The sequence below is a fragment of the Cebidichthys violaceus genome, unplaced genomic scaffold, assembly GCF_023349555.1.
Source record: "Cebidichthys violaceus isolate CVI_PGR_0920_01 unplaced genomic scaffold, fCebVio1.0.p SCAF_1, whole genome shotgun sequence".
NCBI classification, from domain to species: domain Eukaryota; kingdom Metazoa; phylum Chordata; class Actinopteri; order Perciformes; family Stichaeidae; genus Cebidichthys; species Cebidichthys violaceus.
In genome coordinates, this window is record NW_027176262.1 from 12098896 (window position 1) to 12123192 (window position 24297).

General features: G+C 40.3%; 4 protein-coding genes across 7 annotated transcripts in view; 3 read left to right on the forward strand and 1 right to left on the reverse strand.

Moving 5' to 3' along the window:
- Positions 1–2078: 2078 nt before the first annotated feature.
- Positions 2079–4209, forward strand: zgc:162608 (uncharacterized protein LOC100037332 homolog). Of its 3 annotated transcripts, none has more exons than XM_068719548.1 (4): positions 2079–2151; positions 2333–2390; positions 2481–2574; positions 2709–4209. In XM_068719548.1, exons 1-4 carry the CDS (start codon positions 2113–2115, stop codon positions 3544–3546), a joined length of 1029 nt encoding a protein of 342 aa, XP_068575649.1. In that variant the 5' UTR covers positions 2079–2112; the 3' UTR covers positions 3547–4209. The 3 variants fall into 3 exon arrangements, with proteins under 3 accessions (XP_068575649.1, XP_068575722.1, XP_068575796.1); XM_068719621.1 differs by having other exon boundaries at positions 2712–4209; XM_068719695.1 differs by lacking the exon at positions 2079–2151 and adding an exon at positions 2196–2219.
- Positions 4210–4283: 74 nt separating this feature from the next.
- On the reverse strand, positions 4284–7372 carry LOC137879164 (zona pellucida-like domain-containing protein 1). Its single transcript, XM_068719822.1, has 10 exons — positions 7279–7372; positions 6811–7037; positions 6493–6683; positions 5867–5939; positions 5682–5779; positions 5469–5552; positions 5190–5361; positions 4666–4768; positions 4553–4576; positions 4284–4441 (listed from the first exon to the last, which is right to left on the reverse strand). Exons 1-10 carry the CDS (start codon positions 7370–7372, stop codon positions 4284–4286), a joined length of 1224 nt encoding a protein of 407 aa, XP_068575923.1.
- Positions 7373–11666: 4294 nt separating this feature from the next.
- On the forward strand, positions 11667–18004 carry laynb (layilin b). Its single transcript, XM_068710925.1, has 7 exons — positions 11667–11882; positions 13021–13327; positions 13525–13682; positions 14158–14202; positions 15160–15237; positions 15418–15535; positions 15923–18004. The coding sequence occupies exons 1-7, from the start codon at positions 11810–11812 to the stop codon at positions 16236–16238; spliced, it is 1095 nt and encodes a 364-aa protein (XP_068567026.1). The 5' UTR covers positions 11667–11809; the 3' UTR covers positions 16239–18004.
- Positions 18005–18738: 734 nt separating this feature from the next.
- Positions 18739–24297, forward strand: part of sik2b (salt-inducible kinase 2b) — a 44998-nt gene continuing 39439 nt past the window's right edge. For both annotated transcript variants that reach the window (XM_068710937.1, XM_068710944.1), the window contains exons 1-2: positions 18739–19314; positions 23008–23124. In XM_068710937.1, the coding sequence (XP_068567038.1) occupies positions 19177–19314; positions 23008–23124 (255 nt within the window). In that variant the 5' untranslated portion in view covers positions 18739–19176. The remainder of the gene's footprint in view (positions 19315–23007; positions 23125–24297) is intronic.

The following is a 24297-nucleotide window of genomic DNA, read 5'->3' on the forward strand; positions in this document are numbered from 1 at the left end:
GTTGCGTGCCTCGTTTCGGTCATAGCCAATAAAGTAGTTATGTAGATGGTGTAGCAACCTCACTCCCTTAATAAGCCTCCCCTGTCTGCTGTAGTCCTGCACACATGACCTGATCTGTCTGTTGGTAGACAGAGCTGCGAGGGAAGTAGTGGGCTAGTTAGTCTGCATAACTTTCAATGGTCTGCTGAATGATTTATGAGGCCTGTGAGGTAAGGTGACAGTGTCAGTAGAAAGTAGCGGGGAAAACAGAGAGTACGGCTGCCTGGTGCTGCCGGGTCACATTACTGCATTTGTTGTTCTCAATCCTACCATGAAACTGATTAAAGATTTGGCTTACAAGGTACATCAACGCAGCTTTGCTTTAGAGGCGTCTTCTAAGCACTATGTGCATCACAGCAGCTGCTGAATTCACATTGAAATTCACATATCAGGCTCAGATATCTGCTCTGATGTAGTACCTGACTTTATGCAAGACAGCTGCAGCATAACTTCTATTCACATGATGAATATTATAACTGTTCATCTGTGTTTACTTGTTGATAATAAGACTTCTGTCAAGGTCTGTGGGGCCCACAACTGACAGGTCATTTAAAGCAATAAATGTCTGTTTTATCTGTGAGCTGATAGTGTATATGCAATATAATGTGCAACATGCATAATGTATGCATATATTTATGTAAGTGACCTGCATATGCTACAAACATGTTAATTTAAAAAAAATACATATTTGACTAAAGTTTTGTTTTTAGTTTTTCATGAAAATCTCTGCATACCTGTGAAAGGTGAGATTGTTACCCTTTGCTCCATATTCAAATCAAGCAGGGCACCCAACCCTGTATTATGCTGTGCAGTCATTAAATATATCAAGCGTTATTGTAATAGTTTCTACAACCATAAATTCTTCATTCATGTGTGTGTACAACAAGGCTGTCTGTGGGCACATACAGTATGTTAAAGTTGCTATCTGTTCAACAATTAGAAAAAAACGTCTTACTCACTCTGTTATTGTATTGAAATAAATGTTGGACTTTGGATAAGTGGAATATGCCACATATTTCATCACGGTAGCCATGGACTATGACCCCACAGTGACGTCTCATAACTTACCCAACTGAACAGGATTCAACTTTCACCTACACAGCCATGTCACATCGCACTCACAAATATCATTGGTAAAGTCGTTCTGTGCTAAATGTAGAAATGTCACAGTGTAAATGAGCATGAAAACTCAATAATGCACTTAAAGTTGTCTTCTAAATTGACTTCTTTCTTGTTTTGCTGGTTAAAAAAAGAACACAGAAAAACACGTTTTGCATAATCAGCAGTGTTTACTTGTGCTGTTTCGAGCCGCTCCGTCCTGATTGCGGCACAAACATTGATTTGTAAATTGTTGATTGCATCCAGAACAAGCCTTCATACCCAAGGCTCCATGAGAATTGGATACACTGAGTTCTTACACAATTTAAAACATACAAAACAAAAAAAAACACTTCAAATCTTGCATAATCAGGCAGTGTGGGTCAAACAAGTGACCCCAGTGTAAATACTGAATTCTGGTTCCTGGCAAAGTAGGTCTTTGACATAAAAAACCTGAAATCCAGCCACATTTCTAGTTTGCCGTGGAGACACAAACTTGAACTTGTTGAACCTTTTTTGGTCACTCTAATACACTTCTACCTCATTTTTACTTTTTCTTTGGAATAAAGGTGCAAAACCGCTGCTGCGTTGGCAGCAATCTTTCATTATTATTACAGTGCTTTTATCTTTTGGCAGTGTTTTATTGTTATTCTATCATGCTTCTCATCATATTACTTTCTCCCTTTGGCACACTATCTTAAAGTGACACATCCTTATTGACATGACATGACATAATTCCCTTAAATCAATGCTGCAAGAATGCTGTTAAGTTTTATGAAGGTTCAACAGTGGACGTTTTTGGCATCGCCTCACTCTGTTTGTTGTGTGTGTGTGTGTGTGTGTGTGTGTGTGTGTGTCTGTGTAGCTCTGTGTGTGTGTATATGTGCTCCGTCATCAGTGTGACCCTCCACGTGTTGACTGTTGACACAGGCAGAGTTTGGGCAGGCTCTCTGATAACAAGGAGCTATAAGTCAGATGAGAGGAGAAGTCACTCTGCAGACCCCTGATCCTCAGGTAATGGCTAGCCACTTCTTCACATATTGATCTTCTTCTTGCCTTCATTCTTAGACAGAGAAGGGAATGTATGTCAAAGGAATTAAAGATAATGTATTAATCCTAAAATGTTCAGTCTTCAGTCATTTGTTTGTTCTAATGTTAAATACTTATGTAAGTCTTTTCTTCTTTCCCTACACAGAAAGAAAATATGCATCTAAAAGTTGTGATCTTCGCCCTGTCATTCTTGACAACTTCAGGTATACACTGTTTCTCAAATACTGTTAAATAGCCTTTATTTTGCCTTTGTATATATTTTTTTTCATGTATGTTTTTTTCTTTATCTGCAGCATACCGACTCCCCCGTTACACCAGGGAGGCAACTTGGACTGATTCAAAGGCCAACCAGGCTCATGACAAGACAGAACCCACAAAAGATGTGGAGTAAGTTGACTAAACTAAGCACTGTAAACTAGTTTAAAGACCAGATATAAATGTGCATCCATTCACTCAAGTCAAAGTGAACTATCTATATCAAAACATGTTCTAATAGAGTACTTTTGTGCCTCTTTGCTCAGTAGAATCTACAAGACCAACATTGACAGCAGTGACCTTTACGACCCAGAGGATCACAGCAAAAATCCTGTGGCAGAGGAGATGCAACGGAAACTCAACATGGAGTCAGAGCGTCTGCGTATCCGTCTGCGCCAGGAGCTGGCCGAGCTACAAGAGAGGTTGTCCCCATCTCCCGCCCACCTCAGCTCCACTCTGGCCAGCATGAGGGAGCGTTTGGCTCCCCTCACCCAGCAGCTCCAGAGCTCTCTCAGCAGCAACACCAAACATTTGTGTGGCCAGCTGAGCCTCTATCTGCAGGGTCTGGAGACAGCAGAGGTCCAGGCAGAGGCCAATCTGGCTCTGTACCAGGAAGCCTTCCACTGGATGAGCCAAACACTGGAGCACAGCAGCTCCAAGGTGGCCGTCCTCATTAGCGACTTCCATACTAAATCCGTCGGGGTGATCGAACTCCTGAAAGAGATCAGTGCTAGTGAGCAAGAGGCATCTAAGTCAGAGCACTGGCAGGAAATTAGTTCTAGGTTGGGACAGGAAGTGAGTTCACTGAGGATGGAGGTACAGAAGAGGATGGGGGCTCTTAAAGCAGAGCTTGCTGCTCTGCTAGAAACTGCACGGCCTGGTAAGGCTGAAGTCACAGCCAGTATGGAGCGGTTCTGCCAAAATGCAGCCCTGCAGAGCCAAGTATTTCAGGTTCGAATGGAGAGGCTATTTCAGGGGCTTGAAGAGGAGTTGGAGGTCCAGGGACCCTCCAGCCTGTCTCCTGCTTCTTCTTCCTCCTTGCAGGAGGATTTCTCTGTTAAACTTTCTGCTCTGATCCAAGACATTATGCACTCAGTGCAGTGACAGAGACAATTGTAAATGTTTGCACAAAACTACCAATTAACTGCTCTATGGTCCTATTAAAGTGTATAATTTGACATGTATTCACGTCCATACATTTGGTCTGTTGTTTGCTATTGTACCAGCAAAGTAAGTAGCCTGTAAATATTCTTTGTTTGCTTTTGATTGATGTACTGTATTTCTTTCATTCTGCATGTGAATATGAGTGTAAATGTCAGTATATGTTTAATGTGCATGTAATATCAACCACAGAGTGCTGCGCCAATCAGATTTCAAACTTTATTTTTAATATGTACAAAACAGATCTGACTTATATACTGCAGGTTATGCAGCATGTGCATTGTGCTAAAAATATATATGTGTTTATATGTATATAACTGTTTTAAGCAAGGGGATTCTCTACATGATACCCAAAATTTGGTAAGGCTATCAGTTGGCATACTTGCGAGCCATTATAAAAGCAAATCTATGATAACATACCACATTAAAATGTTCTTTAAATGCTTACATAGTTAATGTTTCTTTTTTAGACATAGTTCAGGTGTGACTGTTTCTTCATATCCAATAAATGACTGACAAATGCAGATGCAGTATACACAGAAGAGTGTATATTCCATGGTCACCTGACAAGAATATTTGAGTATTACTGACAAATGACAACATTATCAGATTCTGTGTTCTCACAATAAACATACAATTACAATATGGTATGAGGCGAAGATAATTTGCCAATTGATCTGTCAGTTAAAGGCATGGGGCAATCCTCCCGCCCAATAAAACTTCTTCAGGGCGAACCAGCCACCCAGAACCAGCAGAGCAGCAGCAGCCGAGCCGAACACCAACCCCACGACTAGGGCCGCCACATTCACATCTTCCCTCTCTGATGCCACGTCACTACCTGATGCACGCAGGGGGAGATTAATTGAGATTGCTTTTTGGGTTGTCTTCCAAGATCTTCTAAGATATTCAAATGTATTTATAATGATACATTTGATCAAAATATACTCACTGTAAGCAGATGCATATGGCCTCTCTTTAGAAGAGGAAGATAAAACAGTGAGTCAGAGAAAAAGTCAACTTTTTATCATGGTTCACTGTAGTAGTGTTTTTGCTGGGTCTTACCTTCTCCGGTAGCAGTGTAAAGAGGTCCAACTGAAACAGTAGCCGATTTGCGGCTTTCTCCTCCAAAAGGAGTCACAGATCGTTTTCTTCTCTTTTTACAGGCCTGATAAACAACACACATTCAGTTGGGTTTAATTGGATCTATGTTATATGATGTAAAACTATGGCTTTTCTATAACTAGTGATTTGTTTTATTTTATGATAAAAAAAATTTAAAAACTGTACCATGAACCACAATGTCCCTGATTCAGTTAGCATGGTCAGTTATCTAATAACATCTCAAAAATACTGTATATCCACAAATTTCTAGTAATGTTTTTAGTAGCAACTCTTAAATCTATCAGATTTATTAAATATTTCAGTGTGACTGTCTGCTTAACACTGTGGATAGAAATGTTCTATTTCTATATTTTTAAAAGGGTAAGTTATACGGTGATCATATCATACATATCTCAGCCAGAGAAATATTGGCAAAACTGCTTTAGCATTTCTTTCTCTGATTGAATCTTGACTTCTCAACTTACAGACAGGATGTCTTGACATTTACTGGGCTCACAGAGTCTCAGTATGCAGTGCAAAAAGATGCTGGACTTTTCCTGGTTGTGGTGCTGAACAAAGCGGAAGGCCTCGAAGTTAAACCAGGCAACCGTTGAAAGTCCATTGCTTGTCACAGATGTCCTTTGGTCCACTGAACAGCTATAGAGAGCAGAATTATTTAGATATAGTTTATATTTTAAAATCTGTGGAAGTTATTATTTTTTCCCCCGTGTAAGAAGCGATACTATTAAAGTGTGCGTCCATACCCTGTGAAGAAGTTGTGCTGCTCACTGTTTGACATGTTGTAGGCAGTGGGAGTGCCATAGCAGTGATCCAGCAGTACATGGAAACTTAAAAGAGGACAGTGGGCCAATGATTTACTGTTTGCAACAACAAAACTCGCATTTTAATGTCAATATTTGTTTTCCAATAAGCAAATTCACTATAAACATCCACTCATCCAATTGCGAATTACTTACTTTCCTGTGAGGTTAACAGCCTTGACCTCCACATAGATCCTGGTGCGTAGCTCAAGTCCTGTAGATGGTACCACTAGCGGGTAGCCATAGTCAGAGTCCTGGAGAAATAAGAAATCACAGTAAAATAAGTCAATAGAAACAGCTCTGTAGTGTACTATGTCTAATTTAACTGAATGCCAACTTACATTAAAAACACTCATCTTCAGTGTATCAATGAAGGTTCCATTATTATCGCTGGTCGCCACAGAAACTGAGGAGCTGAAAAATCATGGAAAAGAAAATGACTGTATGTCATGTGTTGCCTCAGACAAAATGCAATAGGTTACAGTGACATAAGGTCACAATGGGGCCAGTGCAGTACACACAAACACACACACACACACACACACACACACACACACACACAGATCATATATTGTCTCGTTACGTGATCAAATAGAGACTTGACATTGGACATCAGCAAACATATTATCCAACAATCCTCATTATATGAATGTATATGACAAAAACACCAAAGAAAATAAGATATAGTTAATGTAGAATAAGCATATAGTTCTGTTATTGCTACTGACTATTTGACAAAAAAAATTAATTATGACGGAGATGACATGTATTGAGCAAATATAGCAAATGGCACCGTTGCAACGTTGATGTGAGATCTAACTTGTGACTTCTAACGTGTCATTTCATTGATCTCTGCCCTACAGACCCCCTACTCCATGCGCCCTTATGTAACTGCACCTCCTGCACTGTCTATATGTACGCCTCTGATAAGGTATATCAAAAATATAAAGGAAGGGCAGTTACTCACGCCACAATCTCTGTGTTGTTGATCAGGTACTCCAACGGGTAGCGGCAGGAGAAGTGATAGTAGAGGTCTGTGGAGTAGCTGATCAACCCCTGGTCAGATCTGGGTGTGTCAATGAACCCGGTGATGATAACTGACTGGATACTTAAGAAGTTGCTGAATGGACCTTTGGGGTCCGGGGCCTCATCCACAATCTGAACAACACAACAAAATAATCATTGCATGATCTTCCTCTATAATGCCATATTACCCTAAAAGAAGTGACACAATGTGTCCATTAATTCAACAATATTCTACATCCTCTACTAGACACCTTCTGACCTGCAGAGACTGGCGGCAGGGGTTATCCTGACTGTGGTTAACAGGAAGCTGGTAACGGATGATTGGAGGGTCCACGTTGGTGTCGATAGAGCCGTGGCACTCCGTAGCGTTGTGGTTCCCGTTCAGAGCCAGGTCTGTGGTGTTGAAGCCTGCCCACTGAGCCGTGCACAGGTTGATCTCCAGGGTGATCGTCCTGGCGCCACAGACAACTGTCAAGTCTGAATTGTCTATGAAAGAAGGGAAAGGAGAAACCGTGAATGTTTTGGTCTTGCAAATCAATTTTTTTTTAATTTTTTTTATTTACTGCTGCAGTGACAGAGATGAGGAAAAAGTCCATTACAATAAGCATTGTGTAAAAGTCATTTTCACAATTAGTATTAGTCACCAATTACCATCTGCTCTGATATTTACAGAATACTAATACAAAACAAAACCACCCGGCTCAGTGAAGGTAATAGTTTAACCTACCTGGGATTCTCTCATACTCAGACGAGCAGTTGTAGAGACACAGAGCTGGCTGCAGGAGCATAACCAGCAGAGGGAGACAAAGATAGAGAGTCATGCTGTCTGGAGGAGGCTCAGTTCGATGGATAAATCCTATCCTTATAGAAAGAATAAAAAACAATATTAACAATAATAAAAACACCAGAATGACACTGAAATGACAATATCAACTGAGTCAGAGCAGATGTGGAAAAAGTATTATTTAGAAAAAGCTACAAATTGGAGAAAGTACCATTTTTGAGTGACTATAATTTTCAGAATCAAAACGTTGCAAATGTTTTGCTTCTCGGAAACTGTTTATGTTTATCCTAAAATGATGTGGTTCAAAATCAATGAATTTTAGATATAGACCCATGAGACAGTTTTACCTTTGCTAGTACCTGGTGTCTCGTGTCACGGAAGAAGTTGTGCAGTTTGGCTTTTATAGTATTTGACAGCCTCAAGACACATAAAACCATAGAGGTGTGACTCTCAAGCCCTTCCTTCAACTAATTATGACTCCCTTTACATACACACACATACACATTTTCTCCACGTTTCTACCGTGACTTCTCGTTTGGGCGGCAGCAGCTCCTAGCAGGGATCACTGTCAGATCTAAACCCAGCAGATGAATCTGTCAATGGGATTTGACATAGATCCCTTGGGTTACGTTAACAACACCTACTGTATCAGGTTTCTTTCCAGCAAAATATAAATATTGAAGATGATAGTTAGTTGTTGGCTGGTTGTGTTGAGGTTTAAAATTGTATTAAATTGTGTTTTTTACTGCATTTCACCAAATTCAGGCAACTTTCCTTGATCAGCACTCTACAGTTGCATGGTATTGCTAAAGTAATGACCAAATACAATTCAATCAATGGAATTAAATTAATTTAAAATTATTATATAAAATGTATCAAAATTGTCTTTAATTGATAACTGTGATAATGTACTGAATTACAAATAATTTACAAATACTTTTAATACTCAGAACCAAAAACATCAACTCTTGACTCTCAAAAGAAAGAAGTATATTTCCTAAATCATTGTGTGGAGATTCACTATCTGGAATAAAGGATTACATTTCTTGAGAATGAAACACCTTGAATGCTTGAAAGGTGACGCTGCTTGCCACAAGCAATGACGTCCACAGCCAACCAGGATTAACCTTTAACAATTTCCCTTGCATGTCAAACCTCTCCTCTATTGTCTCCATTGACTTGCATTACAGGTAGTCTCTTTAGCTATAGGCGACAACTGCTGCTGCTCAACTGAGAAGCCTCATTGTTCCTCAGAAATATAGAAGGAACAGGAGCATCAATGTTTTTGCTGAAGTGCCCATAGTGAGAGAAGACGTTCGTTACACTATCCACAGATGCGTCACTCTTTTACAATCTCTGAGTCCTCGTCTGCATCAGAGGAATTCACCTCCTATAGGACACTTGTTTTGAAACAACTTGTCTGCCATTCTTCTGAACTCTAATCATATTCTCCATTTCATTCCCCTGTAATCGCTCTGCCTGCAGGGTCAGAGATAATGTTTAGATGGAGAAGTTTGGAAAATAATGGTAATGTCTGGAAAATAATGTCCATAGGTCGATTGGTCTGCATAAACCATATCTAACCCATAAATGAAACAAGCATGTAAAGTGCTAACAGCAGATAATGTATTGCATATTGCTTGTCATCAGTCCCCAATGAAAACAATATATCTCAAATTTTAGGGATTTGGGTTATTTGCTGGAAGGATTAAGTGCTGAGAAAATATTCCTACTTCAGATAAGCTAGATTTATCTTTTTTTTAACAACAATAAATACAAATTAAATTGACCATAAATGGGCCATTATCTTTAGAGGAGGCTATAGTTAGATGCTCCAGACTTAGTGAACATGTCTTCTGGTTTTCACCAAAAAAGCGATAACGGTTACTGACATATAATCACATTAGAAAACAATGAAAACAAGGCCCAGGGCAGGACACAGATTTAGCTGTGGAAGAAAGAGGATACACTGGGAAGTTTATGAGGACATAGTACTGTACTCTGTGGGCATGTACAGTAAAGATGGTCATTAGAGTAGCTAATGAACCCTCAGGGTGTGAATGTAGCATGTCAACCAACTCAGCAAATCTGTTTAAAAACACTCCAATGTTGAAGAGTTTTTGTCTAAGCGTACATTGTTATGAAATATGAATCAGTGAATGTCTTTCAATGGTAATAAAACAGCACTGTAAAAATACTCCACTACAAGTAAAAGTCCAGCATTAAAATAGTTTCAAATAGCTTCAATCTAAGTCTGAGTAAAAGTATTATAAGTATTATAGGCCAAATGTACTTAAAGTATTCAAACGTATACTCCTAATGCAGGACAATGTCCATTGCAACTAATATATTCGTAGATGAAGTATGCCAATATTATAGTTTTAATACTGACACATGTATGCATATGTAGCATTTTACTTTTGCAGCTGTTCAATTCAATTCAATTTATTTTGTACAGCCCAAAATCACAAATCACATATTTGCCTCAGAGGGCTTTACAATCTGTTCACATATACATCCTGTGTCCCGGGACCCTCACATCTGTTGTAGCTACTTTATATAAAGTTGGGTATTTCAGTCCAATGTTTCTCATCCTAGCGGTCGGGCCCCTCCAAATGGTCAAACAGAGGGGTCGTGAGATTATTAAAGGGAGAGGAAAGAAGAACAAAAGTTTCTGCTACTCAGAATTATTATCATTTTCTGGACTTTTCTCTTATCTTACTTTTACTGAACAGTTATATAAATTAAACCACCTGAGAAGTTTGGAGGGGAAATATCTTTTTGTGGAACAACTGGAAACAACAAGACACAGTTTGTTGTTTTTATAAGTGGCCACAAGACAAAAAGATCAGGAACCACTGGTTAAAACTTTTAAGGCTTAACATTTGTGTTTTTTATTTAAAATCTTAAAAGTAACCAGTAACCAAAGCTGTCAGATAAATGCATTGCAGTAAAAGAACAATACTTCTCTATGAAATGTTGTGGGGTAGAAGTCTATCATAGAAGAAACATGAAGCAAAGATATGCAATACCATTACCCCAAAATTGTATGAAAGTAAAGTACTTGAGTAAATGTACTTTTCTTACTTGTCACGACTGGTGTCATTGGACAGTAACAGATTCATTTCAAAAGCGAATGGGAGTTGCTGCTCAGTCTCATTTCATCAGTAGTTTGGTGTCATCTGCTGGCCAGAATTAGACATAGCTGAAATGCCTCATTGTTCTCTGTGTCAGATAGACTCGTGATTCACCAGCAGTGAGGATTGCAAGAGACACAGCTTCCTCCTCAATGAACAGACAGCATTGTGACAGTACTGTACTAAATGGAACAAGTACCCCTTAAATTCAAACACAGTTTTACTTCTACGGCTTTCGCCTGAACATGTTTGGGTCTCACAAACAACAATGGAGTGCTGCTGTCAACAACTGCCTAACTGACACAGGCCACTATTTAACCTGTCAGTCTTTAGTTTTATGGTGGACAATTCAGTCTGAAGATTTTGCTGGATCAAATTTAGTAAAATTATTTATTATTGTTTTTAAGCTTAGTCCAGACTTTCACAATCACTCATATTCTGGAAATGAAGCTGCAATTCTGGAAACCAAACCAAAGCAATGGACAGGAAGTATGGTTCTCTTAAAAAGTCCTTTCCTCTTCCTCTTCTGCATGCTTTCCTGTTCCAATCTCTCCCTCTTTATCTCTTGCTATGTCCCTATCTCACTTTCTGCCCTTGCTGTGTCTCTCCAAATGGTGTTTTCACAGTGAGTCAGTTTCCTTTTAAACACTCACACTGGCTTTGTGTAAGATGTGCTTTAACCAACAGCCACATCAGACGTGTGGTGGATAAACTGAATCACATGACATGAGACCAGCATGTTAACCAGACATAGAAAAGGAAAAGGTTGAGTTGTACTTTTAAGTTTTTGAAGTCTTGCTTGTTTCTGTTTCTGCTTTCTCGCTTCATTCCCCAGACAACACTCAATCATTGTGTGCGTGTGTGTGTGTGTGTGTGTGTGTGTGTGTGTGTGTGTGTGTGTGTGTGTGTGTGTGTGTGTGTGTGTTTGTGTTGTGGAAAAAGAATGAGAGATCCTCATTCTTTATTTTAATACAGGGACCATGATGCACAGTGCTAGCACAAAGAACTCTATTCATCCCCTTTTAATGTCATTACTATATGTGAAATGGGATTTTGCTAGTATAAGACACAGACACACAAATGCATACCTCAGTGATTTGAGTTTAGATGTAGAGGGGAAAACAACAGTAGCTAAATCTTGGACTATCTCACTCTTGTTTTTTCCCCACTTCAGCCAGACGCCATAAACACGCCTCCACCAGACGACCCACTTTAGACTGGACTGCCTCTATCCTCAGATTATCCCAGGGTTTGAACATCTCTAAAATCTAAAACACGTTTATAGGCAACTTGATTTAAGGACATATTGTGCATCACAATCGGGTGAACATGTAGAAATGGATTTTATGAAGCTGTTTGGCACCGTTATCGCCGTTTTTCTCCACCCTGGATCTGCGTCTAAAATAAATGGTAAGAGTTTTACTTCGGAGGAGCGAAAAACTCGAGAACTATTTAAACTCAGACGAGACGATGTAATATTGTGTCTTTAAATCAAAGGTAAGACTTCAACTTGTTTGTTTGTACCGAGATATTTGAAAAACATTTTAAAAGTTTGCATGCGGCGCTGAACGAGGCTTTGCATTTGTTAAGGCACGTTTTATTGTCGTGTGAGTGGATTAAGGTAACGACGTTGGTACCAGAACGACCGTAAGAAGCCTGAAGCAGACAGTATGAACGTTACTGTAATTATAAACAGTCACACAGCAGCACGTGACGTGGTGGGAAATTAACATCAACAGGGTGTTTGCGTCAAAGGGTCGCATAGTTTTTCTAACTTTATTGCTATAGTACAACATATATGCTGCTTAGACAGGCTATACTAATATTGATGGCCCTACTAATTAACAACAGACGCCCTAATCGTTCAACTGGCTCTATTTATATGTTATCTGTAAAGTAAAAAAAAATAGAAATGATAGAAGCATTTCATTCAAAGATAAGATGTCGGAGATTTTTGTCATTATTTCTTTTTATTCTTTTTTTCATGTCATAAGCTCACATGTCTTAACTCCATTATGATTGTGTGTTGATGAGTCACAAGCAATAAAAAAGTATGGGAACCACTGTTTAAATATATTGCCTGTCTGCTTATAAATTGGCATATATTTTGAAAAACAAATCTGTAAATGATGCAGGTACAGGTGCCTTTCAGACAATCAAGATGCATTGTGTAAAGCCATAATTGTGCGACTTCAGCAAACCAGTGTGTTCAGACTCACATATCTATAAATCTGTCACAGTGCACCACATGATCAAAACTATTTTTGAATGGAACAACACCAATCTAGAAAAAAAACAACACATCGTTTTTAAGCCCTTAAAAATATAGGTTTTACTCTGTAATTTATCTACCATATTGTTTACCGTTTCCAGAACATGTGGGAAGACTTGGGCAAAAAAATTCTGGTTTCTAATTTGTCCATGATGCTTCAGGTTGTTTATAGTCATTCTGCCACGTGGGTGTCATGGGAATTCTTCAGAAAACGAAAAAAATATTCTTTTATTATTATCATCTTGCTATCTCCCTGATGCTTACTGTGGTGTCCAGGCCAAAGGATCTGTCGGCGCGGGACAGAGCGCCCATGCTACAAGGTGTCCTACATCCAGGACAGTAGGCGGAGGCTGACCTTTGAGGATGCCAGGCAGGCCTGTAGGTCGGATGGAGGCGACTTGCTCAGCATTGAAACGGAAAGTGAGCAGCGACTGATGGAGAGGTTCGTACAACAGTTGCAGGCTGGAGATGGAGACTTCTGGATCGGGCTCCACCGTAGCCCACAGCTCTACAGGGCAGGGACCACAAACCCAGGTTGCCCTTCGCAGTACTATTGGCTGGATGGAAGCAAGGCTAAATTCAGGTCTTTCTCATTTTAGAAAAGATTATTGGATTAAATTGTGCATGTGTGGGAGTGATGGAATGTCTGCAGTCCTTTGCAAGAATTTGAGAATGAGAAATTCAGATATGAAGTAAAACTGTGCATGCAATGATGTAAATTGTCCAATTTAAATGCAATACGAGTTTAAACTTGTCCATCAAATTTATTATTTGCTGTAGGAACTGGCATTGGGATGAGCCTTCGTGTGGTGTTGAAATGTGTGTGGTTCTGTACCACCAGCCCTCTGCACCACCCGACGAAGAAGGTCATTTCCTGTTCCAGTGGAAAGATGACAACTGTAACTCCAAGAACAACTTTGTCTGCAAATACCCAGAAGGTGAGCCAGTAAATCACAGAAACTGTGCTTTTGTATCTGGCTGCGCAGCGCTGGGAATTATTGACAGTTGGCACTTTTGGTTTTATTTGGTTCTTGAATACACAAAATGTGAATGCTGTCTTCCAAAAATCTCTGTAAAAAGATGTATCAGCCTGTGTTTAAGGTATACCTGATGTCTACATATTTACTTTAGAGTGAGCCTACAGAGTTGTTTTTAAATAACAACCATAACCATATTGTTTTACTTTAAACACTTGAAACCTCTGAAGATTTCCCATGGCACATTTTATGTTGTTGAATATTTTCTACATTCTGTTTGTAATGATTCTTCCTGTTATTTGTCTTTTCTTTCTATTTCGGATGGGAAGTGTTTCTCGAATGCTTGCCTATTTTAGCAGAGTGAAGTAGCATTGATTACATATTTTTAGAAATGATTGGATGGCTGAATTAACTTACTTTTCTCTGTATTTTGCAGAAAAACAACCAGTATTTACTGAGAAAAGGAACAAAGCACATGCAGGTACAACATGTACTTGACTACCACGCACATACTGTCCTTGCATGATGTTTCTATGGGTATAGATAACAAGCGACTGCAGATGTGTTTATACTTAAATCAAGAAAAGTCAGACTAAACCATCACTCTCTTACTACTTTTTAATCACATACTTTTAATGTCAACGTTTGTGTACATGAAGACATCTACGGTAGTGGGCAAAATGTATTAAAGGGGACATATGCTCACTAGGTTCATACATGTATTTTGGGTTTCTATTAGAACATGTTTACATGATTTAATGTCCAAAAAAACCATTATTTTTCTCACACCGTCCGTCATAATATATGTGTATTCACCTGTCTCTTTAAGACTCCTCTCCCTAAAAAGCCCAACCTGCTCTGAATGGCTTGAGAGAAGAATATGATGCACTTTTGCAAAGGTAGTTCTTAAGCCATGGGTGGAGATCCTCAGATGAGGGGGCGGGATATTCTGATGAGCCTGCATGTGACATAAAAAAGGGAGTTAATAACTTGTTGAATCGCATGTTTTTTAATCAAGTTAGCCCACAAAGAACTAAGTTGTCTTATTTCACAGTTTGTTGGTTGGTAATTTTCTGTTTACATTAAGGATTGATAACTTCAGGAAAAAATTGTCAAAATCTTAAAAAAGTGAAACAACGCATATTTAAAAGTTATACATCACATGTATTCACAAGCATTGTGAAAAAAATAGGCTACAAGCTAAAAGTGCTTAGCGATGCATGTGATCAAATCACCAAACAACAAGAACATTCAAACAGTTACGCACAGAACATGTAATTTGTAAAACACTATGCTTTTAATATTTCAAGTCATACTCTCACATATTTGTTTATTGTTTCTTTTCTTCTTCGAAATCTGCAATGGTGAGATGCCGTGTGTCAAAGTTTTTCTTTTCATACTTAACTGACTATGTTAATTTGGTTTCTGATTGCTCCAGTTCCATCTCTAAGGCCAAATGTGTTCTCAACTACAGAAAGTGATGAGAGGATAAAAATAAGACTACCTGAGTCATCAGGTAAGAAAAGAAAAGAAAACTTAGAGTTAAACCCCTCTATGTTTTCAGGGAAACTTCTATAAACCAATGCTTTAAGTAGTGACAGAATCGTGACATGCTCTAACTATTCAATGATTAAGGTCTATGTTCTAAAGTCATATTAAGGGAAGTTATATGCCAGTAATATTATGTCCTTTGCAGTATCTCTCTCAGACAACAACCTGTATGTTTCCTACATCCTTTATGCAACTATTCCGGCTCTGCTGCTGCTGCTGTTTGCAGCCACTGGGTTCTTCTGCTACAAACAGCATGCTAAGAGGTAAAAGAAGAACACGTTTCTGCATGCAAAGTAATAAAACAAGATTTTAAGAAGCATTTTGGAAGAGATAGTGTATTTTTTTATAAGAGTTAATATATCTGTGTAAAATGCATTTCTTGAATATTTGTTTATTTATACAGCACATCAATGTGACACTTCTCCAAATATGTACTCAGTTTTGGCCAATGTGAGACATTTCCTGTGTACACATTTCCTATTTGACTTATACTTCTTGTATCTTTGGTCTTAGAAAGGTTTGTTGTTCAAACAATGTCGGGGAAATGTGCTTTCTTACTTTATGGGGCCTTTAAAGAGGTAATTTCACTGATCAGCAGCATGTTGTGATGATTGTATTGATCTCTTTAACATTATGTCTTTCATATTCAGGAGGAAAACAGAAACAGAAAGCTACCCCAGCAGATCACAACCGTGGATGTCAAAAACAGCTTCACCTAATGCCATACAAGGACCTTACGCCTTTAGTGACATTACCAAACTGCCTCACACTGCTCTGGACAGCAGCATGCCGGCAGACATCAAGACAAAGTACTCCTGTGCTCCTTCCCAGGACTCCCAGTGTGACGATTATGAGAATGTGTCATGCGTGGACAGGGAGAGCGGCTTTGTGACCAATGACATCTATGAGACCTGCAGAGCTCAGAACCGGCAGGCTGGTTGGGTGGAAAATGAGATCTACGGATAACACTGTTGATGCCTAACTGATCTCTATGAGTGTCCGTCAGCCTCATACCAGCTATCGAATATGACGCAGCTAGACAGAGGAACACAATGTTCTCCATCCTTTTCTTCCTGCACACCCTACTGGTTACTTGTGTTGTGCAGGATTACTTAACACATGGCTGTGTCGGCCTGGATTTAGACCTATATACATGTATATTGCAATAAGTTATCACCTGTGCGTATCTTCAGTGTGGCATCCAGCAACAAAAGCTGTAAGTCAGATAAAGGCTTAAAGGCTTTTGTCACCTGTTAGATAACATTTAGGCCCCAAACTTCCCAGAACCCCACCAATAGAGTTCTGAAATTGTTGATGAAATCGTGAATCTGAGCACTGCATATTTTGGACTCAAGAATACTAGATGAGTTATATAAAAAGTATAATATATTTTAAATCCTTTTAATAAATAACAAGTCTGCAGCCATGCTAGCAGCTCTGTGAGGCTGTGCTAAGGCACAGCAATGCTTTTAGCTGAATGCTAATGTCAGAATGCTAACACGCTCACAAAGGCCAATGAAAACATGTTGATCTTTTGCAGGCATTATGTTTAACATGTTCACCATCATAGTGTTGTGTGTTAGCAAGCTAACATTAGCTAAAAACTGAGGGCAATGTCATTAGTTTTACAGATATTTGGTTTTGAGTATTAAATGGTGTTTATGCTAGGATAAGGGGATCCAATCCACTAGTTGTTAAGACACTTCACTTAAAACCACAAATGCCAACCTTATGTTGGCACCATAACATTGATATGTATTATGTATCATGTATCATGAACAAGCTCTCTGATAAAGTATGTGACTTCACTGCAGCACAAAGGCTTTGGTTTCAAAGAGGCATTAATGAATTAAAATAAGCATTACTGAGTCAGGTCAGGTAAGCGGTGCAGCAGCGCTGCTATATTTGGCGTAGTGGATTTCACTTTTAACCCTGAGAATTAGTACAAGTTTTGAGGACCCACTCAAGGTTACTCATCTTGTAAACAATCCAAACTTAAACAGCCATTTTCCAATCTCGTCACTAGATATTATGAGACACAAGGACAAAAAGATCCTGTTGTCTCTCTACAGCGGACGAGGTGTCCTATTCAGGGACTTTTCTCACTCTTTCTCTAAACCTGAAGAGTGCTGTCGGCCAAGTGTAAGGCTTGCTGTTTGGACTCTGATGTCAGAGAACAGGACTGAACATGCGGAAACACTGATGACAGAACTCTTCTGACCCCAGTAAACCTCAAAGCTGTGGCCTTTTTCCGACTCCACCTGACTGTGTGGGAAACTCAATCCTTCCACTCATCTGACTTTTTAGGAGAGAGCAATTTTGAATATGTCATGGATTCATTCAACAGTGTTTGCTTGTAAAAGCATGTGCATACCTTGTAAATCTGTAAAATAATCATAGATATACATTTGCTGAACACAAATGCCTGTGTTATTTCTGAGTGGGCTGCTGGGTCTGTGTCTTGGAAAGATGTAGCAAGCAGTAAGGAGAGGCTGAGCGTGTTCTTCGAGAATGTTAGACAGGAAATGCCAAAAGCACATCTGGAACTCTTACATTCAGGAAGTCCATGCGTGACAACGGAGGCCTTCGGAGCGCTGCTCTCCCTGCCCGCTTAGTAATCCACTGCTAAACTGTCACTGCATGAGCTGAGGAGAACAACTACTTTGTACCAATGTGCTGATTCTCAAAACAAGGCATGATCTTTGGTTGTCAAATAAAGTTTGGTTTCCAGATGTTGTGGTTGCATTCCTGTATTAATAATAATATGAGTATATTCAGTATATTGAGTTTGTATTCGTATAAGTGTTTAGGGGGAATTTCTGTGTGAGGTTAGATGTGTGTGAATGAAAAATGACTGTAGTACAAAACTTACTGTACTGTATATGTCGTCTTGCTTCAATTGTCTATGTTTTCCAATAGATGGCGCTGTTAAGTAGCTGACCAAAGTGTCTTTGTTGCTGATAAAATATCTAGTTTCACATGAGGTTCTGCCAAGTCACATTATATAATGTTATATATGATAATATATGGGATTTGTAATGGCAGTTGCACATTTTTCTGGATTGTAAAAGTATGTAGACATGCTGTGAAATATATTTTTATTTTAAACGTTAAACACTTGCATATTATTTTGTTTGAATATTAGTTTTTTCTTTCATTCTTGCAGAGCACATTACATGTGTGTACAATGGGCAGTTTCAGGCTGATTTAGCATTAATTTAACCCTTTTTTCCCCCTTGCGTTTTTCACTCGCAGCTGACTAAAAAGCTTATTAAACACCTGCAGGGGGACTTCAAAGTTACCGATGCGTGCAATCAAGCAGCACACGCGAGCAAACAGATTTCAGAATAGCAATTTTACCGGTTGACGTAAGAGGTGGGTCTGGTTGTCGTGGCAACCAATTGGCACTGAAGTGTGGAGCAGCCTCGTGGCCCCGCCCCCTGTACAAATACCCCCATGGCTTTGACGTCAATACACGTCAACCGGAGAACATGATGCCTCTTTGCGAGTCAACTCGCGTGCTCTGTGGCTGATAGAAGGTGCCTCGAGCTGAAATATTATCGCTCTATTGTATTAGAGAGCGTGGTGTGTGACAGTCCTGCAGGGTTCAGCAAATGGCCTGCTTCGTATCGCCGCACTGACGGGGGAAGTGTCGCCACAATTTTGGCGTTGAAGCTGGCAGGGCGACACAGAAATCAACTTTGTCTATTTTTAATGGACACGCTTCGAGCGGCGGCGAAGGTGGCGGCAGCAGCGGCGGCGGCGGTGGTGGGCGGTTTGTTTTCCTTTCGTCTTTATCTGTAGCTTGCTCTAGCAAAAGCCCCGCGTGAGCCCCCCGCGTGTCCCCTGCTCGGTCTGGCTACCTTCTCTACTTCTTCCAACAACCAGTCCCATTAAGAACAGCATGGTCATGGCTGACACTGTACAAAAACCGCTGATCCGGGGTCCGGTCCGAGTGGGCTTCTACGACATCGAGCGCACTTTAGGAAAGGGCAATTTCGCTGTCGTGAAGCTGGCTCGACACCGAATAACCAAGACCGAGGTGAGTGTGTGTCGGTGAACTGGTTAGCCTGAAAGCTAACTTAGGCTACTGTTCGGCTGAGTTACATAACTTTATTGCACTAGTTGACACCCCAGATATTGACAGCAGATACCGAAATGCTGTCCACATCGTGCACTAATAGAAACTTGGATCAGGTAACTGTTAACTGCCGCCGGTGCCACTTTGCTGCTCCAGTGCGAGCAACAGCTGGTGTGTTGGAATACCTGCAGGTACAGGAGCAATGTCTCACTGCACGTTCACTCCCCCCCCCCCCCCCCCCCCCTCAGCCTGCATCACTGCCGGTAAGAGGTCTGACCAACCAGTGCTGCTGGGAAACGCAAACTGTAAATATGCACTCTTTTTGTCCTGCGCCAGACCAGCATCATACACCTGCACTTCTTTTTGGTAATGACCCACGACAGTGCCACAGTGTACCTACTCAAAAAAAGAGTCTGGCTGCTGTTAACCTCGCTGTATCTGGGGCATGCATGCAGCATGGGTCGGTGGTCCCCATTATGTAATCCAAATAATGATTTGATTTGGTGGTTTCTTGTGCCAGCAGTGTGAAAGCTTTGTGAGGAGCAGGATGTGCCGGGCCAGAGCTGTGTAATTGGAAAGCAAAGTGTTCTGCACGCATGCATGCATGCAGACAGCAATTCACTGACACTGCTCTGGGGGTCTTCACTTTGTTTTGGAGAAGGTTTTGATATTGCAAACACTGAACACTCTCAGGCCAGGAAGCATTGAGCACAGAAAGAACAGGGCTTGGATTTGTTTGATTTATGTCAGCTCTCTACAGAGAGGTCGCTTCTTCACCAGTACCACTGAGTGCCATGCCTTACTATTGTAATGACGGAGACACAAGGCAGTACATGTAAAGAGTGTCCCGTCTGTGTGTGTGTGTGTGTGTGTGTGTGTGTGTGTGTGTGTGTGTGTGTGTGTGTGTGTGTGTGTGTGTGTGTGTGTGTGTGTGTGTGTGTGAAGAGGGCAGAGGGAGCGATAGAAAAAATAGGGCTGGGAAAAACACAGTTGCACACTTTGATCTTTGACCTCACAGGGCCTCAAACTGTTTGTGGTGGAACGTGAGCAATCGTGCCGCCCAGAAAACAAAGATTTACATCATCCAGACGATGCCCCTTGGTTTAATCAATGTTTAATGAATAACAAGATAGGAAAATGCCTCTTAAGACTGTTTTCGTGTTAATCTGGTTATTAGAGCCTGTGAAGTGGCGCAGCGTTAGTCCAGCCAGGTAATCTGCAGCTGTGTGCCACTAACAGCTATGTTAAACGCAGGTTTTAATTTCAGCCTAACATGACACCAGGTGATTTCACTAAGTGGCTGCACCCGCTCCCTCGGCTGGCGTGGTATCGAGGTGGAATGAAAGCATGGAATGAAAACATGTTGATGCTGTTTTTTTTAGGCCACTGGTTTGGTAGAGGTCACTCAGAGAGAGCCACTGCAGTGGCCCCGTGGCCAGAGCCAAGCTGTGTGTTTAAGTGGCCACGGTCAGCTGGAGAGGCAGGCTATCAGCTTTATGTGATGCCATCTGCCTTGTGAATTTGACAAAAGAGATGTTGTGTGTGTGTGTGTGTGTGTGTGTGTGTGTGTGTGTGTGTGTGTGTGTGTGTGTGTGTGTGTGTGTGAGTGTGAGTGAGAGAGAGAGAGGAAAAGCAGAGTTTAATGACACATTAAACCACAGATCTGATGCATCTATGTTCATATTCCCAGATAGGTGTATCTGTGTGCATAACCTACTTTTTTTTTTTTTTTTTTTTTTTTTAACTCGTGCCTCCTGCGTGTTATACTGACCCATTCATCCCATTATGTACATACCGCAGCTTGAGGGTTCACATAGTGCTGGCTCATTCCCATGGGGTCCTGCCTGTCAGCTCAGTGGGTCGTATACTTTTATCCATCTCTGGTCACAGTATTGTCCCGTCCAGCCTGTCTGCTCTCATTACTTAATGTATGAACTAAATTCCCCTGTAAGTCATAGTCCTCAAATGACCTTGTTCCAGCAGAGTACACAAGAACTCTTATGTTATGTTATATGTGTGTGTGTGTGTGTGTGTGTGTGTGTGTGTGTGTGTGTGTGTGTGTGTGTGTGTGTGTGTGTGTGTGTGTGTGTGTGCGCGCGTTTAAGTATTGTTGACAATGTAATCAGTTGATTGACTCAGATCTTTTCATACCAAGTACCCTATAATCCAGTAGGCTAGCGATTTTAAAATGTTATGCCCTGGGGTCTCGACTTGTAGCCGGAGTGCCATTAAAAGATTTAGATTTCTTCACAGGATGTGATGGCAAATTGCATACCTGTTTGTACTGTGGGTAGGGAGAGGATAATGGAGTGTTCAATGTATTGAAACACCCATTACTGCGCATCTGAAAGTGCTAACTACAAATATGTTAAATAGGATTGAACGGTGTCGGTGGGATCGAGATGTCCGACTTCACTTTAAGATTAAAACCAAACATGAGGCTGGCTTCAGACTATTTATACCACTGCATTAACACAGCAGGAATACCAACTGCAAAAATACTGCATCATCTCGTGGAAAACATTGGACGTGGCTCAACTTTTGTTGCAACACACGCACTGAAGCCAGTCAGATACAGGCAACAGGGTAATTCTGATGTTTTTCTAAAGTAAAGATGGAGGATAAGATCATTGTCACTAGTTTCCAGAGGAAATCCCTGTGTCACAGACAATTACATTATATATTGTGTTTTGGCAAACCAATAAACCCTTAAACTCGTGGATTTAGTAATCAATCCTGTTTTATTATCTGACCTAGGGCTGCAGCTAACAATTATTCTCATTATTGATTTTGCAACTTCCCAAAAGCCCAAGTTGACCTATTCATTGGTCCAGAAGTGAAAGACATTCAGTGTATCACAGAAGACAGAGAAAACCATCAAATATTTACATTGAAAAAGCTGGAACCAGATGCGTTTTTTGTAATTTTTGCTTTAAAATTACAAAGCAAAAATGTTCTGTTGATCAACTAATCTATTGAGTGACTGATCACTTCTCTATTATGTCTCACCAGCGCCTGAAACAACGAAGCCCCCTTACAAATCTTTTAATACTGTCCTGTTTTCAGTCTCAACACTCTCAGTGAGAGTTTTCTAACGTAATCTAACAGCGGTGCGATTGCTGAGAGGCGAACTGGGGTCTCCTGTTGTTTACTCCTCCAGTTTGGCTCACAGACACTTGGAAACACTTCAGATCACACTGATGAAATGTTGTTTATGAGACCGTCTGAAGGAAAGATGTTAATATTGCCTCGTTACCCACTGGACATCATTAATCAAAAGCCAAGAGTGTTGAAGTTTTGAGCGTGTCCGTTTACACATGTACGTGTCATTGTGAGGCGTTTGTGTGTATCCAACGAGGCCTGCTGTACCTTTTCTTTTTTTTTTTTTTTTTTTAATGTGATAATTCATTCAGTGTTTACGATGAAGGTCTTCGGCACGAGCTGTATTTAAGTGTTTATCTTGTGGCTCAAAAGCAGTTTTCTGAAAAGAACAGACTGTCTCCCTTTTGCTTCTTGGAGAATATTAAACCGCTATCTCTACTAGTGTGTATGCGAGTGTGTTTCTTTTTTGCCCATCAAGTCTGATGAGCCCTAACAATGATTTGATTGTATGCTATTGAGAAACGGACTGATCAGAGTTGTATTGTTCTGCAGGTGGCCATTAAGATCATCGACAAGACCCAACTGGATGCTGTCAATCTGGAGAAGATCTACAGAGAAGTTCAGATCATGAAGATGCTGGATCACCCCCACATCATCAAGCTGTACCAGGTGAGTCTTAAGCTTCACTACCCGTTATCTTTTGATTTAGTGGGACTGCCTTAGTCTCTCAGCTTTCACTGATTCAGACTACAGTACATCCTGGTTTTATCTGGCCTTCTGTGCACTTTTTGTAATGCTGTGCAAAGATCAATGGTTTAATCTGATTTTGGTTTTTGTTCTTATTTTTTGTCGTCAATCAAGAGATTTTCAGGGTGTTTCAAATCAATCTTCTCCTTTTGACCCATCTCATGACAACTGCTTGTAGTCTGTTACTGTCGAAGTAGCAGTGATGTTGGAAGAATGCCACCATACTATGTATTTACTCCAGTTAGTATACAACACACAAACTTGACAAAAAATTGTATAATTAAGTAAACGCAATAATGACTCTTAATTTCCCTAAGATTAGTCACTTATTTTGAGGCTCAATAGCCTGTTAAAAATATAGTGAGCAGTGAGACCATTGTCAGTCTTTTACATTTTCCAACAGAAACTATCCTGAGCCCATCTTGGGTTTGAAAAGATAGTTTTCAAAAAAAAGTATTGATTTGCCAGGAATTCATTGAAAAGTAGTCCAACTGAAGACGATTGTATCTCAATAGCCTTGTGCAACAGATGAATGGAGATGTCTTTTTGAAGTCTGAGTAAGATCTTTGTCAGTCAGCCCATGATCAAAGAAGGCCCTGCAGAGAGCATGGGCAATAATGTAATATGTAACTACATTGCAGTGTAACATCTGTAATGTAACATCTGTTTAGGGGACCTAGAATTAGCCACGCCTCTCTGGTTAATCTGTGAGCAAACCAGTTTCCTGCAGCACAAATCATCGCTGCTCCTTCTTGATCTTCTTCCCTGGTTCTTTAGCAGTCGAGGTGTTGAAGCGCAAGACCAATCCAGGTCATTTTCTAATGTATTAGCAAACAACTGCTGCCTAGCAGAACCTGCCACCTCTGGGTAGTTTAAGATATGAGAGCATAGTTAATGACTGACTGACATTCGGCGCTGTGTTCATCTGTGAGTGTTTTCTGCACCGTGTGAAGGTGCTGTTGGTATGCTTAAAACTAAATGTTAGTTGTTGAAGTTTGTTAATTTAAATGTTTTTTTATTGTGCTGGGACATCAGATCTGACCTGTACTGCAACATCAGGCTCTATTTTAGCCGGCATGTTATAATCAGATATGG

Coding starts and splice junctions, on each gene's coding strand:
- LOC137879164 (XM_068719822.1), bottom strand. CDS start 7,372: ATGACTCTCTATCTTTGTCTCCCTCTGCTGGTTATGCTCCTGCAGCCA. Junction 5,362..5,468: donor CAGCACAACTTCTTCACAGG/GTATGGACGCAC, acceptor TGCTCTCTATAG/CTGTTCAGTGGACCAAAGGA. Junction 4,442..4,552: donor GCCATATGCATCTGCTTACA/GTGAGTATATTT, acceptor TGCGTGCATCAG/GTAGTGACGTGGCATCAGAG.
- laynb (XM_068710925.1), top strand. CDS start 11,810: ATGGATTTTATGAAGCTGTTTGGCACCGTTATCGCCGTTTTTCTCCAC. Junction 13,328..13,524: donor GGAAGCAAGGCTAAATTCAG/GTCTTTCTCATT, acceptor TATTTGCTGTAG/GAACTGGCATTGGGATGAGC. Junction 15,536..15,922: donor TACAAACAGCATGCTAAGAG/GTAAAAGAAGAA, acceptor TTTCATATTCAG/GAGGAAAACAGAAACAGAAA.
- zgc:162608 (XM_068719548.1), top strand. CDS start 2,113: ATGAGAGGAGAAGTCACTCTGCAGACCCCTGATCCTCAG. Junction 2,152..2,332: donor TGCAGACCCCTGATCCTCAG/GTAATGGCTAGC, acceptor TTCCCTACACAG/AAAGAAAATATGCATCTAAA. Junction 2,575..2,708: donor GAACCCACAAAAGATGTGGA/GTAAGTTGACTA, acceptor CTCTTTGCTCAG/TAGAATCTACAAGACCAACA.